Here is an 11,937-nt window from a genome sequence, read left to right on the forward strand (position 1 = left end):
CTCTTCAGAAAGTAGTAATCCTGGCTTTCTTCCGTCCTCTTCTCTAGGTTGTGTGTTCTTCCTGTGCCTGGGGATCTTTTATATGTTTCGCCCCAACATCTCCTTTGTGGCCCCCCTGCAGGAAAAGGTGGTCTTCGGATTATTCTTCCTGGGGGCCATTCTCTGCCTTTCTTTCTCATGGCTGTTCCACACAGTCTACTGCCACTCAGAAGGGGTCTCCAGGATCTTCTCCAAGTAAGTATCTGCAGAGTCCCTGTTTGGATCCGTGGCCCAAAGCCCGTGGGCTCAGGGAGCGCGTCCAGCAGCGCTGGCAGGGCCCTCAATGCCGCCTGCCGGGCACTCTTGCCTGGAGCCTGTAGTGGGCAGCGATGTTCAACAGTAAATGGATTTTTTTTTTCCCTATCCTAGACTGGATTACTCTGGTATTGCTCTTCTGATTATGGGAAGTTTTGTTCCTTGGCTTTATTACTCCTTCTACTGTAACCCGCAACCTTGCTTCATCTACTTGATTGTTATCTGTGTTCTGGGCATCGCAGCCATCATCGTTTCCCAGTGGGACATGTTCGCCACCCCCCAGTACCGGGGCGTGAGAGCAGGTAAGAAGCCCAGGCTGGGGTTCCGTGCTGCCAGTCTGCACAAGAGGGCCACTGTTGGCCAAGCGTCAGGCTAGGCGCTTGTGATGCAGAGGTGGAGAAGTCACAGTTCCTGTTCTTGAGGGGCTTGTAATCTTGGGGTGTCCCTGCTCGTCTCACAGCATCAGTGGGGGTGGGTGCTGAGCTGATGCATCTGGTAGTACCGTGTACATGAGTCTAGGGCTGTACATGGTCCTTACAGCTGTGGCTCCATAACTTTTGTGAAATAATGGTTCCTTTCTATGTATTTTCATTTTAAAATGTGTAAAAAAAAAAGAGTCTTTACTCCCAAACTGATGGTGTTATAGAGATAGCACACACCTTCTCTGGTACAGGATGAAGAGGGTTTTATGTTCAGGATCATGCCTGTTTGGTTGGAAACCAGCCAAAAGCCCCTTCCTTCCGGTGCGAGGGCCTGGCTGGCCCCGCTGGAGCCAGGGCTGTGCCCTCAGTGTTTTTGCCTCTAGTACCACACCCAGTGCCTGGCGAGAATGAACAGGAAGTCCTAAAAGGGGTGCTCGTCCTTTCAGTCTTTTTGCTTTCAATCATCTTGTATTAAAGCCCAAGCCACAGTTTACCTGCACTTCCTGTCCATGGGGTGCTTGGTTGAGGCACACACTTCACGGTGGCTGTAGGCCCCGGTTACCTTTAGGCTGTTTCTGATCGTGACGTTTTCTTTTTCAATCCTAGACACGTCTTTATAATACATAAGTAACATAAATTATACAACTTGGACAAAATGGTACTTAACCTTCAACTTGACACAGTCTGATATGTTTTATTTCAGTTCATTAAAAAAAAAAATTGGTGATCCAGACTCAGTTCAGTCTTATAACCTAGGGCATGTCCAGAAGTTTGCAGATCACTTGCTGTAGAGGGTTCGAAGGCAGTCCGACTGTGGGGGGGCCATGCTGGTGGACTTGGGGCCCCTCTCTCTCTCATCGCCCGCCCCACCTCACTCTCACCCCGGGGTGTCCGTTGTCTCAAGGAAGGATAAAGCTACAGAACTGCTCCGTACTGTAACCTGCGTCTTATAAAGAAGCGCATATAGGGTGTTGTAAGCCAACTACTTGAGTTGTTGGTTCCTGAGGCATTCAGCAACACATCACTCCAAGCTCCTTGAGGACTGCTGATTTGTGGAGCCAAGGCTTTTTCAGCAGGAGGCTCTCTCTTTGCCTTTGTAAATAGATCTCTTTTTAGAACGTAGCCGTGCTGAATTGCATGGCAGAATCCCAGGGTTTGAAGAACCTTCTTTTTCCTTTCAAACTAGAAGCTAATGTTATATCCTGCTTTTGAGATGCTCAGTTTACAGAGTCACTGGCATCGTGCCAAGTTGTTCCTCCTTTCTTTCTCCTTGTCTCTATTGTGTCCTTGTGATTCCCAGGAGTGTTTCTGGGCCTCGGCCTGAGTGGGATCATCCCCACCTTGCACTACGTCATCTCGGAGGGTTTCCTGAAGGCCGCCACCATCGGGCAGATCGGCTGGCTGTTGCTCATGGCCGGCCTATACATCACGGGGGCGGCCCTGTACGCTGCCCGCATCCCCGAGCGCTTCTTCCCCGGCAAGTGTGACATCTGGGTAAGTGTGGTCAGCAACTGGGGGCGGGCAGGGTTCACTGTCTTATCTGTCCATCTGTGAGTTAGTTACTGGCACCCAGGGAAGTGACATGATTGAGGAAGTACCCTTGCCCCAGTTTCCCTCTGAGTTGCGTCAGCGTGGTGAGTGCAGGGCTGAGGGCGAGCCCTGCAGGGGCAGCCCCTCTGTGAGGCCCGCCGCCCCGTGATGGGCCGCCAGTGCCTTCTCGGGACCGGTCCGGGAGCTCGGGTGCTCCTTACTCAGCGTGCTGCCTTCAGGGCAGGCGTGGAGTCGTCGTCCCCCTGTCCCCGTGCCGGGCGGCAGGTTTTCAGGCCTCCTCCGTTTGGTCTCGTGTGTGGGAGGAGGGGGACACACTGGGTTTTTACCCAGGTCATTTTCAGCACCAGAATTCTGTGTGTGGTTGGAAGGGAGGTGGGATAACCAGACGGTTGTTAAAGGTAAACTGAGAGGAGGAAAAGGTCAGGGGAGAAAATGCAGGGGACCAATGGGCAGCCTGGTACCAGTCCACTCATGAGTCCCGGTCCGTGGCCTGTTAGGAACCAAGACTGCACTTCCGGAGCTGAGCGGTCAGGGAGGGAGCGAAGCTTCCCTGTGTGCACGGCTGCTCCCCATCGCCCTCATGACTGCCTGAGGCCTGCCTTCTGTCGGGTCAGCGGCCCCTTTAGATCCTCACAGCAGCGAGAGCCCTGGCCCTGAAGGGAAGGTGGGGTATCCTGAGATGGCCAGAGTAGGAGTAGAGTGCACAGGAAACACAGCACGTTGCTGGGCCCCGGTGCCAGTGTGCACTGCGTCCCGAGCTTGGGGCCGCAGCTCCGTCTCTGTGGGGACAGCGGGCCTTCCCCTCAGCAGAATGTGCTGTGCCTGCTGGGTGCTCTGAGACCAGGGACGCCTGAATTTGAGCCGCCGCCCCACCCCTGCCCCGGCTCCGTGTGGTCTTCGGGATCTTCTGCCGACGTTTAGTGACGTCTCGCCCTCCCTGCTTCTATCCCCAGTTTCACTCTCATCAGCTCTTCCACATCTTTGTGGTGGCTGGCGCGTTCGTCCACTTCCACGGGGTCTCGAACCTCCAGGAGTTCCGTTTCATGGTTGGCGGAGGCTGCAGCGAAGAGGACGCACTGTGACAGCGGCCAGAGGCCGGGGACGTGACCCCCACTGGCCGTGACGCCAGTGCCAGAGGAGCCCCACAGTGCGGGGCTTCATGACGCCCCAGGGCTCCACGTGGTCCGCAACTGGGAAGAGAAAACAAAAATAAATCACACCTCACAGGTGGAGAAGACGCGAGATGGCCCAGCCCTGCCTTGTTCTTGGGTCTGGCCAACGGAGGGCACTCGCGCCGCGGGCACGCTGGCCTCTGCGCTTGTAGCCATCAGCTGGAGGCGCCTCCTCCTCCCTCCTCTCTCCTTAGAAATGGTGACACCGACCAGTGTTGGCGAACATTTATTATGTCCTCTGAGGGGTGGCAGTGTGATTTTAGATGCCCTTTTGGGAGAACAAAGAAATTAATGTAAATAAGATTTCTAACTTACTGTTTAAATAAAAATTTATATAAATGTTTAAACCACAGGGCTAGGGGAGGGAGGCAGGCTTTTGTATAGAACGAAACACGCGAGAGCCACACGCTGTTCCAGTTTTGCACACGTGACCGCCGAAGGATCAGGCGACAGCCCCAGAATGTATGACGCCCGGCGCCCCGGGTGCCTTCTGCCGACGGGGACACCTCGGGCTCCGGGGCAGCATTGTCCCGCCCCGCCTGGCGACTCTGGAGAGCGCGAGGCGGGGGCGGCGTGTTTGCTGGGGGAAGCGGGGTGTGTGAGATCGAGGCAGTAGTGACGTGTCAGAGTTTGAGCAACTTGTTTGTGCCACCTACCCAGGAACGTCACTGAGGCTGGTGGGGATTGGGGGAGTGCCTGCAGGGCTTCCCGCATCCTTTGTGGTTGCAGGGGTGGGGATGAGGTGTCTGCAGTGGAGCTCTGGACCACTCTGTATGAGTCCCTCAGGAGAATCACTGCCTTACCTCCCCCTCAGCCCCTGCCCCCTGCCAGGAGAGAGACCACCTTCCCTGGCACCATAGCTCCTGGCCTGAGGCTAGCCGCACAGGGGCCCAGGGCCTGCCAACTGTGGTGGGGGAGAGTCTCCCTGTGGTGCTGTCCTGGTGCCTGGGGGCTGGGCACGTGAACACAACCTCACCCCCCTTCACCCCCACCTCCCCGATCAGGTCTCCAGGAACAGGGAAGCCAGCAGCACACCTCAGGCGAGAGCCCTTTACCCACCAGTGCTGGGGTGACCAGCACCCAAGAGCCCAGTTTTCTAGGGGTGGTGTGGTAGGAAGGTTTAGAAGGAAGTGATACATTACTGCCAGGGAGTCTGGTTGGCTCCTTGAAGCTGTGTCTTTGAGGAGCTGCTCAAATAAGGCTGCTTGAGCCCCAAAGGTGTCCTGCGGGGGTGTCAGAGTCTGGTGTGGAGGGTCTGGCTCCTGGGAGGCCTGCACCTGCCCACATATCCCCGAGTCCATTTTTTACTCAGCAAAAACTTGTGATGGTTGAATCGCACCTGGAGCGGCAGCCGTCACACGTGAACAGGTCCTGAGCTGGGCTGGCCGCCTCCACCAGTGTTTGTGAGCGTGGGAAGGTCTCCTGTTTACTCAGTGTGGGTTTTTTTCTTGGTTAGGTGTCTCCTTTCCCCTGTGTCTCCAGCAAAACCTGGGAACCAGGAAGCAAGAATCTTTTGTAGAACTTGGGAGTATTTTGGTCCTGAGTGAGGGCACTGCCCCCGGTGCTGGGCGTGCTGGTGCCGTGTGGACAGGTGGGAGAGCAGTATTACCCCTCCAAGGAGCACGGCCCACGAGACAGTTCCCCACTGCACCCCTGGGAGGAGGCTCCCTGGGCTTCAGGATGTCCCCCAGAAGCCAGCCTTGCGTCCGGTCACCTGCCCGGGGAAGCGGTGTGTTACATGCGGCCCCCGGGACACCTCCAGCAGTCCGGGGCCCAGCCGCCCCCCACACACCCCCCCCAAAGAGGAGCTGCACCTGGCTCAACACAGCACAAGCACTTAGAAAGTGACGTGATCACCAACCAGACGTCCCCCCACCCCGACCCCGTGACAGCCCCCACCCCGGCCCCTCCCTGGGAAGCGGGTGTGCACCCACCTCCGTGTGTCCTCGAAGCCCTGGCCTGCCTCACACACGCCTCTGCCTGCTGGGAACCCCACAGGTCGGCGCCTGGATGCCTTACTCTCAGCAGTCAGAGGCTCGCTTGCTCTGTGCAGATGTTCGTTTTCTCTTCGGGCCCTTGGCCTTTTCGGACCTCTGCAGCTTCATCCTCTCACCCATTGAAGAGTGGCCTTCTCAGTATTTCCCCCTTCCCGTTTATAAATTGTCAAAGCCACAAAGCACATTTTTGGGGATCATAGACGGCTGGGATTTCAGAAGGGCATTTGTGCGATGGCCCCATTCACCATGGGATGTCCCTCCTCGCTGTATTCTCAAACTTCTAATAAAAAAACCAAGTGGAATATGAATGTTTTTTGTTGTGCCTTTTTTTTTTTTTTTTTTAAAAGAAAAAACTGCCTCAGCTTCCCTCTTCATAGCTTTTGGTACTTCTTAACTTGAAGCCTTCATTTAGATACTGAAGCTAAAATTTCTGGAAACATCCCACTCTGAGTGCTGGAGACCATTCTGAAAAGGCTGTCTGTGGACTGACCAACAGATAAAGCTCTTGTGAAATTATTAATAGTCAGGATTCTTTGGCCACAAAGGTATTTTCTATACCGAGTACAACATCTCAGGACGCTTTGGGGTTTGTCACTCACTGGGCTACCAGTTTTTTGAAGGTCATATTGTATACTGTGGTTTCCCCAGTGTAGTGTTGAGAGTGCGAAAGTTGAAGGTGTTCTCTGGCAGTTTTAATTAGATAAATCTTGTAATTTGTATATTTCACATTTCCATTTAATTTTCCTAACGTGTTAATGATGGCAGGCAGGATGATGATGAGTTAATAAAGAGGGTCCCTGGTGGCTCAGAGGTTAAAGCATCTGCCTGCTATGTGGGAGACCTGGGTTCGATCCCTGGGTTGGGAAGATCCCCTGGAGAAGGAAATGGCAACCCACTCTAGTATTCTTGCCTGGAGGATCCCATGGACAGAGGAGCCTGGTGGGCTGCAGTCCATGGGGTCACAACGAGTCGGACACGACTGAGCGACTTCACTTTCACTTTCAGTATAAAAACCAGTGCTCATGCCCAGCTCAAGCCTTCCCGGCCCTCCTTACACTTTGATCATAACTGGGGTCCCAGGCACAAGAGTGGACGGGAGAGCCAGCTCCAAGGGGCAGTTACTAATTTATCATTAGAGGTACCAAAATAACACGTAAAGAACGCATCCTACAAGGGGGCGCGTGAGAGCACTCAGCACTTCACGCGATTGTAACCAGCCCCCAGTGAGCAGATGTGTTGTTTCACTTGTGTTTTGTAGGTGAGATTAGGAGAGGTGAGTCTGACTCTTGCGACATAGTCTACACTAAGAGGGAAATTCAGGTCTCATGTAGGGACTTCCCTGGCTGCCCAGTGGTTAGGACTCTGGGCTTCCACTGCAGGGGTTGCAGGTTTGATCCCTGGTCGGGGAACTGAGATCCCCTTGCTGCACGGCACGGCCAAAAATAAAAGCCTCGTGTGTCTTGACTGAAAGTTTTGGGGGTTTGTTAACCTCCTATGTAATTTAAGAGAAGAGAGGAGGTCCCAGCCCTTTTTGCCTTGGGTTTATTTAGTTTTTTTCAGGGGAATTTCCAGCATTTGGATGCATTCTGATTTTAAGTCTAGGAATAGGTTTTTTGCATAGGGAACCTGGAGGGTGGGACACTGGGTCGTGTCCTGCTTTATTTTTTATGTGGGCCATTTTAAAAGTCTTCATTATTGAGTTTGTTACGGTGTTGCTTCTCCTTTATGTTTTGATTTTTGTGGATGCGAGGCATGTGGGACCTTAGTCCCCAGCCAGGGATTGAATCTGCATCGGAAGGCCAGGTCTTACCTGCCAAGGAAGCCCCTCCCGTCCTGCTCGAGGCCTACAGACACCCCCTGGCTTTCCCGAGTCCTTTCCTGAGCTGTCTGTAGGCGCCCTTTTCACGGTGATACCCGTGGTGCCGGAAAAGGAGTGGATGAGGGCGTCTTTGAATCCTGGCCTGACAGTTGCTCGGGCTCCCTGGCCTGGAGGTGGCTGTGGGCGCCGTTGCGCCCGTGAGTAACCCCTGGCCTCCAAGTGTCCTACTCGGTCAGGGCTCAAGCGCTGACCCCACGCCTGTGTCCCCTGTGTCCTCCTGGGCAGGTTTTCCCGCCCCCAGCCCCATGACCTGCGGCAATCTGGTCTAGTGTGACTCTGCCTTTGGTGGTGATGGCGGGAGTCTAGCCGGGCAGGAAGGATGGCCTGTCACTGCCACCCTGGCCTGGGGACCGTGCTCTGGGGACAGCACCCGGGGCTGCTGAGACAGCTGCTTTCTCAGCTGTGAGCTCATCCCTGCCCCACCCCAAGTCAGCATCCCTCACTTGAGCTGCAGGGATGGGCTGGCGTCTGCGCCAAGCTCTTGCCCTCATTCTTCCCCGAGTCTGCATCTTTGACTTGGAGACATCCACTCCCTCGCCCTCCGGAATGAATTCCCGCTTGACGTCATGGAGCGGTGCTCAGGCCTTTTGTTTCAGCAGCACTTGCACTAGAACATGCTCAGAGGTGACTTAGGAGCTGACACACCCCTGCCCCGAGGACAGAGCTGGCAGCCCTGGCACCCTCGGGCATCCACAGGCTTTTTTTTAGGAAAAGGGACTTCAGGACTCTCTCCCCCAGAATCTTGTCATCTATTCAGTGACTTTGGTTTTAACTTTGTTGGTCTGAGCTTCCCTGGTGGCTCAGATGGTAAAGCGTCTGCCTGCAATGAGGGAGACCTGCGTTCAATCCCGGGGTCGGGCAGATCCCCCGGAGAAGGAAATGGCAACCCACTCCAGTGTTCTTGCCTGGCAAATTCCATGGACTGAGGAGCCGGCGGGCTACAGTCCATGGGGTTGCAACGAGTCAGACACGACTGAGAGACTTCACTTGGTCTGAAACCAAGGTGACGGCTCTTCAGCGCGAGCTAGGCTGCCACCTGCTGCCCTCTGGGCTGTGGTGGTGGCGGTGGTGGGTGGCAGAGGGTTAGAACCACCAAAATAGAAAAGGGCAAGAACAGCCCTGACCTCCGAAGGCAGGGCTTATGTTCCCTTCTCCCAGGTGAAGAGCAGTTTTATCGTATCAACGGTTTTTGCTTCCATTGGTTCTGACAGGGAGTCCTGGCCCCACAGCCCCCTCCTGGTCACACAGAGACAGGGCTGAGGCTGGGAGCGGCCCCAGTACTTCCTAAGCGTGGTTTTTAAATTGTGTGGCGAAGAGCGTCAATAAATTGCCTGAAAAGACTCTTCCTGGTTGTGGGGAGGGGGAACAGGATACTGTCCTGGAGAGAGGTTAGAGGTCAAGGTCTGGACATGCTCCGATGCCCCAGAAGGGCACAGCGAGGGAGGGGCTGTCGCCTGGAGGGCTCTGTGATGTGAAGGTGGGGAGTTGAGCTGAGGGGGTGGGAGGTGGGCCCCCTGCTGCCTCCTCGCCCACCTGCACCCGGCGGGCACCTGTGACCTTGCCTGTTGTTCCAACGTCCTTTCTCCCTCCCCTCCACCAGGAAAGCAGGTGCTTCAGAGGAGAGCCGGTGACACGCTGTGGGTGCCAACCGCAGGCCACGAGGTTTCAGGTTCAGGACACGGACACCACGTGCACGCCTTGCACATCGCGGTCACCTCTTCCGGGGAGGCCGGCTGAACGTAGAGAGTGGAGGCCACCCCAGGGTTTCTGCGTGGTTCTGCCTTCAGTGTCACTCCCACCATGGGGACCGCAGTCCCTGGGGAGCCAGGTCTGCGTGGGAGGAAGCCGCGGCCCCGAGACCCCTGGGTGGGGGGCGTGCCCAGATGCATCCGTCTCCCCCACTGGACTCCAGTTTGCAAATGGGAATGCTCCCCAAAGCTCCAGCTCCAAGGCCAGAGTCAGGTGGTCTCTCTTGTAGATCATCAGCCAGAAAAAGACCACCATGGGTCCTTGGGCCTCCGGGGGGTCTGGAGCCTTCAGGACCCCCCTGACTACGCCTCCCTGAAGACCAGTCTTTTGCTAGGACCCCTCTGGCTGCAACTGGTCCTGCCCCCTGCCCTGGACTCACATCCTTCTCCAGTGGAGCAGCTGTATCGCTAACCTACTAGGTTCTTAGAAAGAGGCAAATGGTAAGTCAGGGCTTTGCAAAGACATTTATAAACTTTTTTAATAGCAATAGTTTGTGGGCATCACACTCAGCCATGTTCATGTAAAGGACCTGCCTTCTCTCTCTCTCATGCACGCGCGCACGCACACACACGCACACATACACACACACCTTTTTTGAGCTTCAACTGTGAGACTGAGCTGCCCTGCTGTATACCTTACCCTGGGGCAGCTACATCTCTAGTGGGAAGCGTTCCTGCCCTCCTCCCCTCTCTGCCCTCCTCCCCTCTCTGCCCTCCTCCCCTCTCTGCCCTCAGCCTCATTCCTCTCCTCCTCCTCAGGACATTTAAGTCCTTGGATTCTACTGAAGACCAACCAGGCTCATTAGAAAGAGCTGCCCTGTCTCTAGCTGGGTCTGGATATCTGGGGGAATAGATGGAACTAAAGCTCTCTGGTCTTGGTCCAGGTTGAGCTCATGCTGGACTCCCCAAGAGGAGGTGGGGAAGACTGCCCACTGAGACGTGGGGTAGAGGGTACCCGGCACCCCAGAAGGTCTTCAGGACGGGTTTCTGACTCCACCAGCAATCTCAGGAGGTCCACGATGGACGAGCACGGCCCTGGGCAAGAACCCAGCTGTAGAGTGCCAGACAGCATGGTGGACTGCTGACTTCCCAGTGTCAAAGCAGGCCTGATGGGGCGGGGTCACCGCAGCAGCTGGGGTGGCAGCACCCAGGCCCACAGAGGCAGCAGGAGCAGGGCGAGTGAGGCCGAGGTGTCTGAGGCGCCTCCGCAGTCCTGGGCATTCTCCTGCGGACCCAGAGCACTCCCGGTGAGGTACCAGTCCAGGCAGAGGCGACCAGGAGACTGGGAGTCAGGAGGGAGGTTCTGGGACTAAGAGGGACTGAGGGCTGGGGGAGAGGGGAGTTCCAGCAAGTGGAGGGAGCCCTGGCCCCCCACCTCCTGCTTCTAGGAGAAGGAAGATGGAAGGGCTGTGGAGTTATCCTCTTAGAGTGACTGCAGAGAAGCCCGGAACTCTGGGAGCATCCTGGCTGTGGATTCAGCGTGTCTAGCAAGGACGACTTGAATACAAGAAGCCCAACTACAGTGTTCAGGGCTGGTCACCACAGTATTATGTGCCTAACGGTTTCCTCCTACCTGCCCGGACCCTGTGGATCCAAGTGCGATGGGGGCTATGTGGAGAAGCTGTGTTTAAGTTTGCCAAGGGCCTGGCCCCTGGGAGACCAGGTCTCATCATAAAAACACTGCTGGGTCCCTCCCTGCATGAATGGACATGGATGGGGGTTCCAGAAGTGCCCTCACAGCTGCACACTGGGTGTAGAGTGCTCTCATGTCTGAAGGGTACAGGCTTGGGCTGAGGTTTGGGGATGAAGACCCCCCCCCCATCCCCCACCTCTGGATGGAAGGCATGGCAGGCGTCCGGGCGCCGGCGGAGCCTCTGGGAACGCATCCTGTCGCACTTGACAGAGGCGTTATGTGCAGAGGTCACTGTTAAGGTGAACACAGCTGAGGCAGAGATGACGCTGGAGCCTGTGTGTGTGACAGTCGCTCAGTCGTGTTCGACTCTGTGACCCCAAGGACTAGCCCGCCAGGCTCCTCTGTCCATGGGATTCTCCAGTCAAGAGTACTGGAGTGGGTTGCCTTTCCCTTCTCCAGGGGATCTTCTCAACCCAGGGATCGAACTTAGGTCTTCCGCACTGCAGGCAGATTCTTTACTGTCTGAGCCACCAGGGAAGCCCAAGAATACTGGAGTGGGTAGCCATTCCCTTCTCCAGGGGATCTTCCTGACCCAGGGATCGAACTCAGGTCTCCCGCATTGCAGGTGGGTTCTTTACTGTCTGAGCCACCCAGGAGCCTCTGGGGACTCAGTTCTGGAACCTCTGGTGGGACTGGCTGCCTCACTGCCTTCTGGGGTCAGAGGTCAGCCCTCGGAGCCGTGGGAAGGGCAGGGTCTTGGTGGTGAGGGTGGCTGGCCCCACCTCTCTAGATCTGAGCCCCTCGGTGATGACCTGCCCTCCACCCTCCCCCGCCCCACACAGGCTGGAGCCCCAGAGGATATATTTGACCTCCTCCGCCTCCCGCAGCACTGGCGGGAAGATGCTGCAGTCACAGGTGCGGTCTGTCACCAGGAGCAGGAGGTTGCTGCTGGGGACCTGCTGCATCACAAATGCCCTGAGGACACGAGAGAGGTTGGCCCGTGGAGGCTCCGAGCAGCCGGATGCTGGGCTTCAGGGAGGCTCTTCTGGAGATGGCGCGAGGGCTTGGGGGCCCAGGTTAGCCCCCTGGTGGGGGGCAACCTGGTTTGCATCTCCCACAAGCCTTTACAGCTGCCCTGCTCCTTTCCTAGCGGATTGGAGGGAAGGAAGCCCAGACATCTAGGGGGATGGGAGTCGTTATTGACGTCCGCGGGGAACACAGGCCTAAGTCAAGACTATCAA

The 11,937-nt window shown here is 56.1% G+C and overlaps 2 protein-coding genes across 3 annotated transcripts in view; one reads left to right on the forward strand and one right to left on the reverse strand.

Moving 5' to 3' along the window:
* ADIPOR2 (adiponectin receptor 2) overlaps positions 1 to 5,744 on the forward strand; it is a 46,621-nt gene extending 40,877 nt beyond the window's left edge. For both annotated transcript variants that reach the window (XM_070790329.1, XM_019961744.2), the window contains exons 5-8: positions 48 to 234; positions 409 to 596; positions 2,017 to 2,210; positions 3,221 to 5,744. In XM_070790329.1, the coding sequence (XP_070646430.1) occupies positions 48 to 234; positions 409 to 596; positions 2,017 to 2,210; positions 3,221 to 3,349 (698 nt within the window). In that variant the 3' untranslated portion in view covers positions 3,350 to 5,744. The remainder of the gene's footprint in view (positions 1 to 47; positions 235 to 408; positions 597 to 2,016; positions 2,211 to 3,220) is intronic.
* Positions 5,745 to 9,850: 4,106 nt separating this feature from the next.
* CACNA2D4 (calcium voltage-gated channel auxiliary subunit alpha2delta 4) overlaps positions 9,851 to 11,937 on the reverse strand; it is a 66,397-nt gene continuing 64,310 nt past the window's right edge. The window contains exons 36-38 of the mRNA XM_070790328.1: positions 11,559 to 11,671; positions 10,893 to 10,975; positions 9,851 to 10,288 (exon numbers count right to left, since the gene is read on the reverse strand). Coding sequence (XP_070646429.1) covers positions 10,184 to 10,288; positions 10,893 to 10,975; positions 11,559 to 11,671 — 301 coding nt within the window. The 3' untranslated portion in view covers positions 9,851 to 10,183. The remainder of the gene's footprint in view (positions 10,289 to 10,892; positions 10,976 to 11,558; positions 11,672 to 11,937) is intronic.

Source organism: Bos indicus, chromosome 5 (assembly GCF_029378745.1).
Source record: "Bos indicus isolate NIAB-ARS_2022 breed Sahiwal x Tharparkar chromosome 5, NIAB-ARS_B.indTharparkar_mat_pri_1.0, whole genome shotgun sequence".
In the NCBI taxonomy this organism is placed as follows: domain Eukaryota; kingdom Metazoa; phylum Chordata; class Mammalia; order Artiodactyla; family Bovidae; genus Bos; species Bos indicus.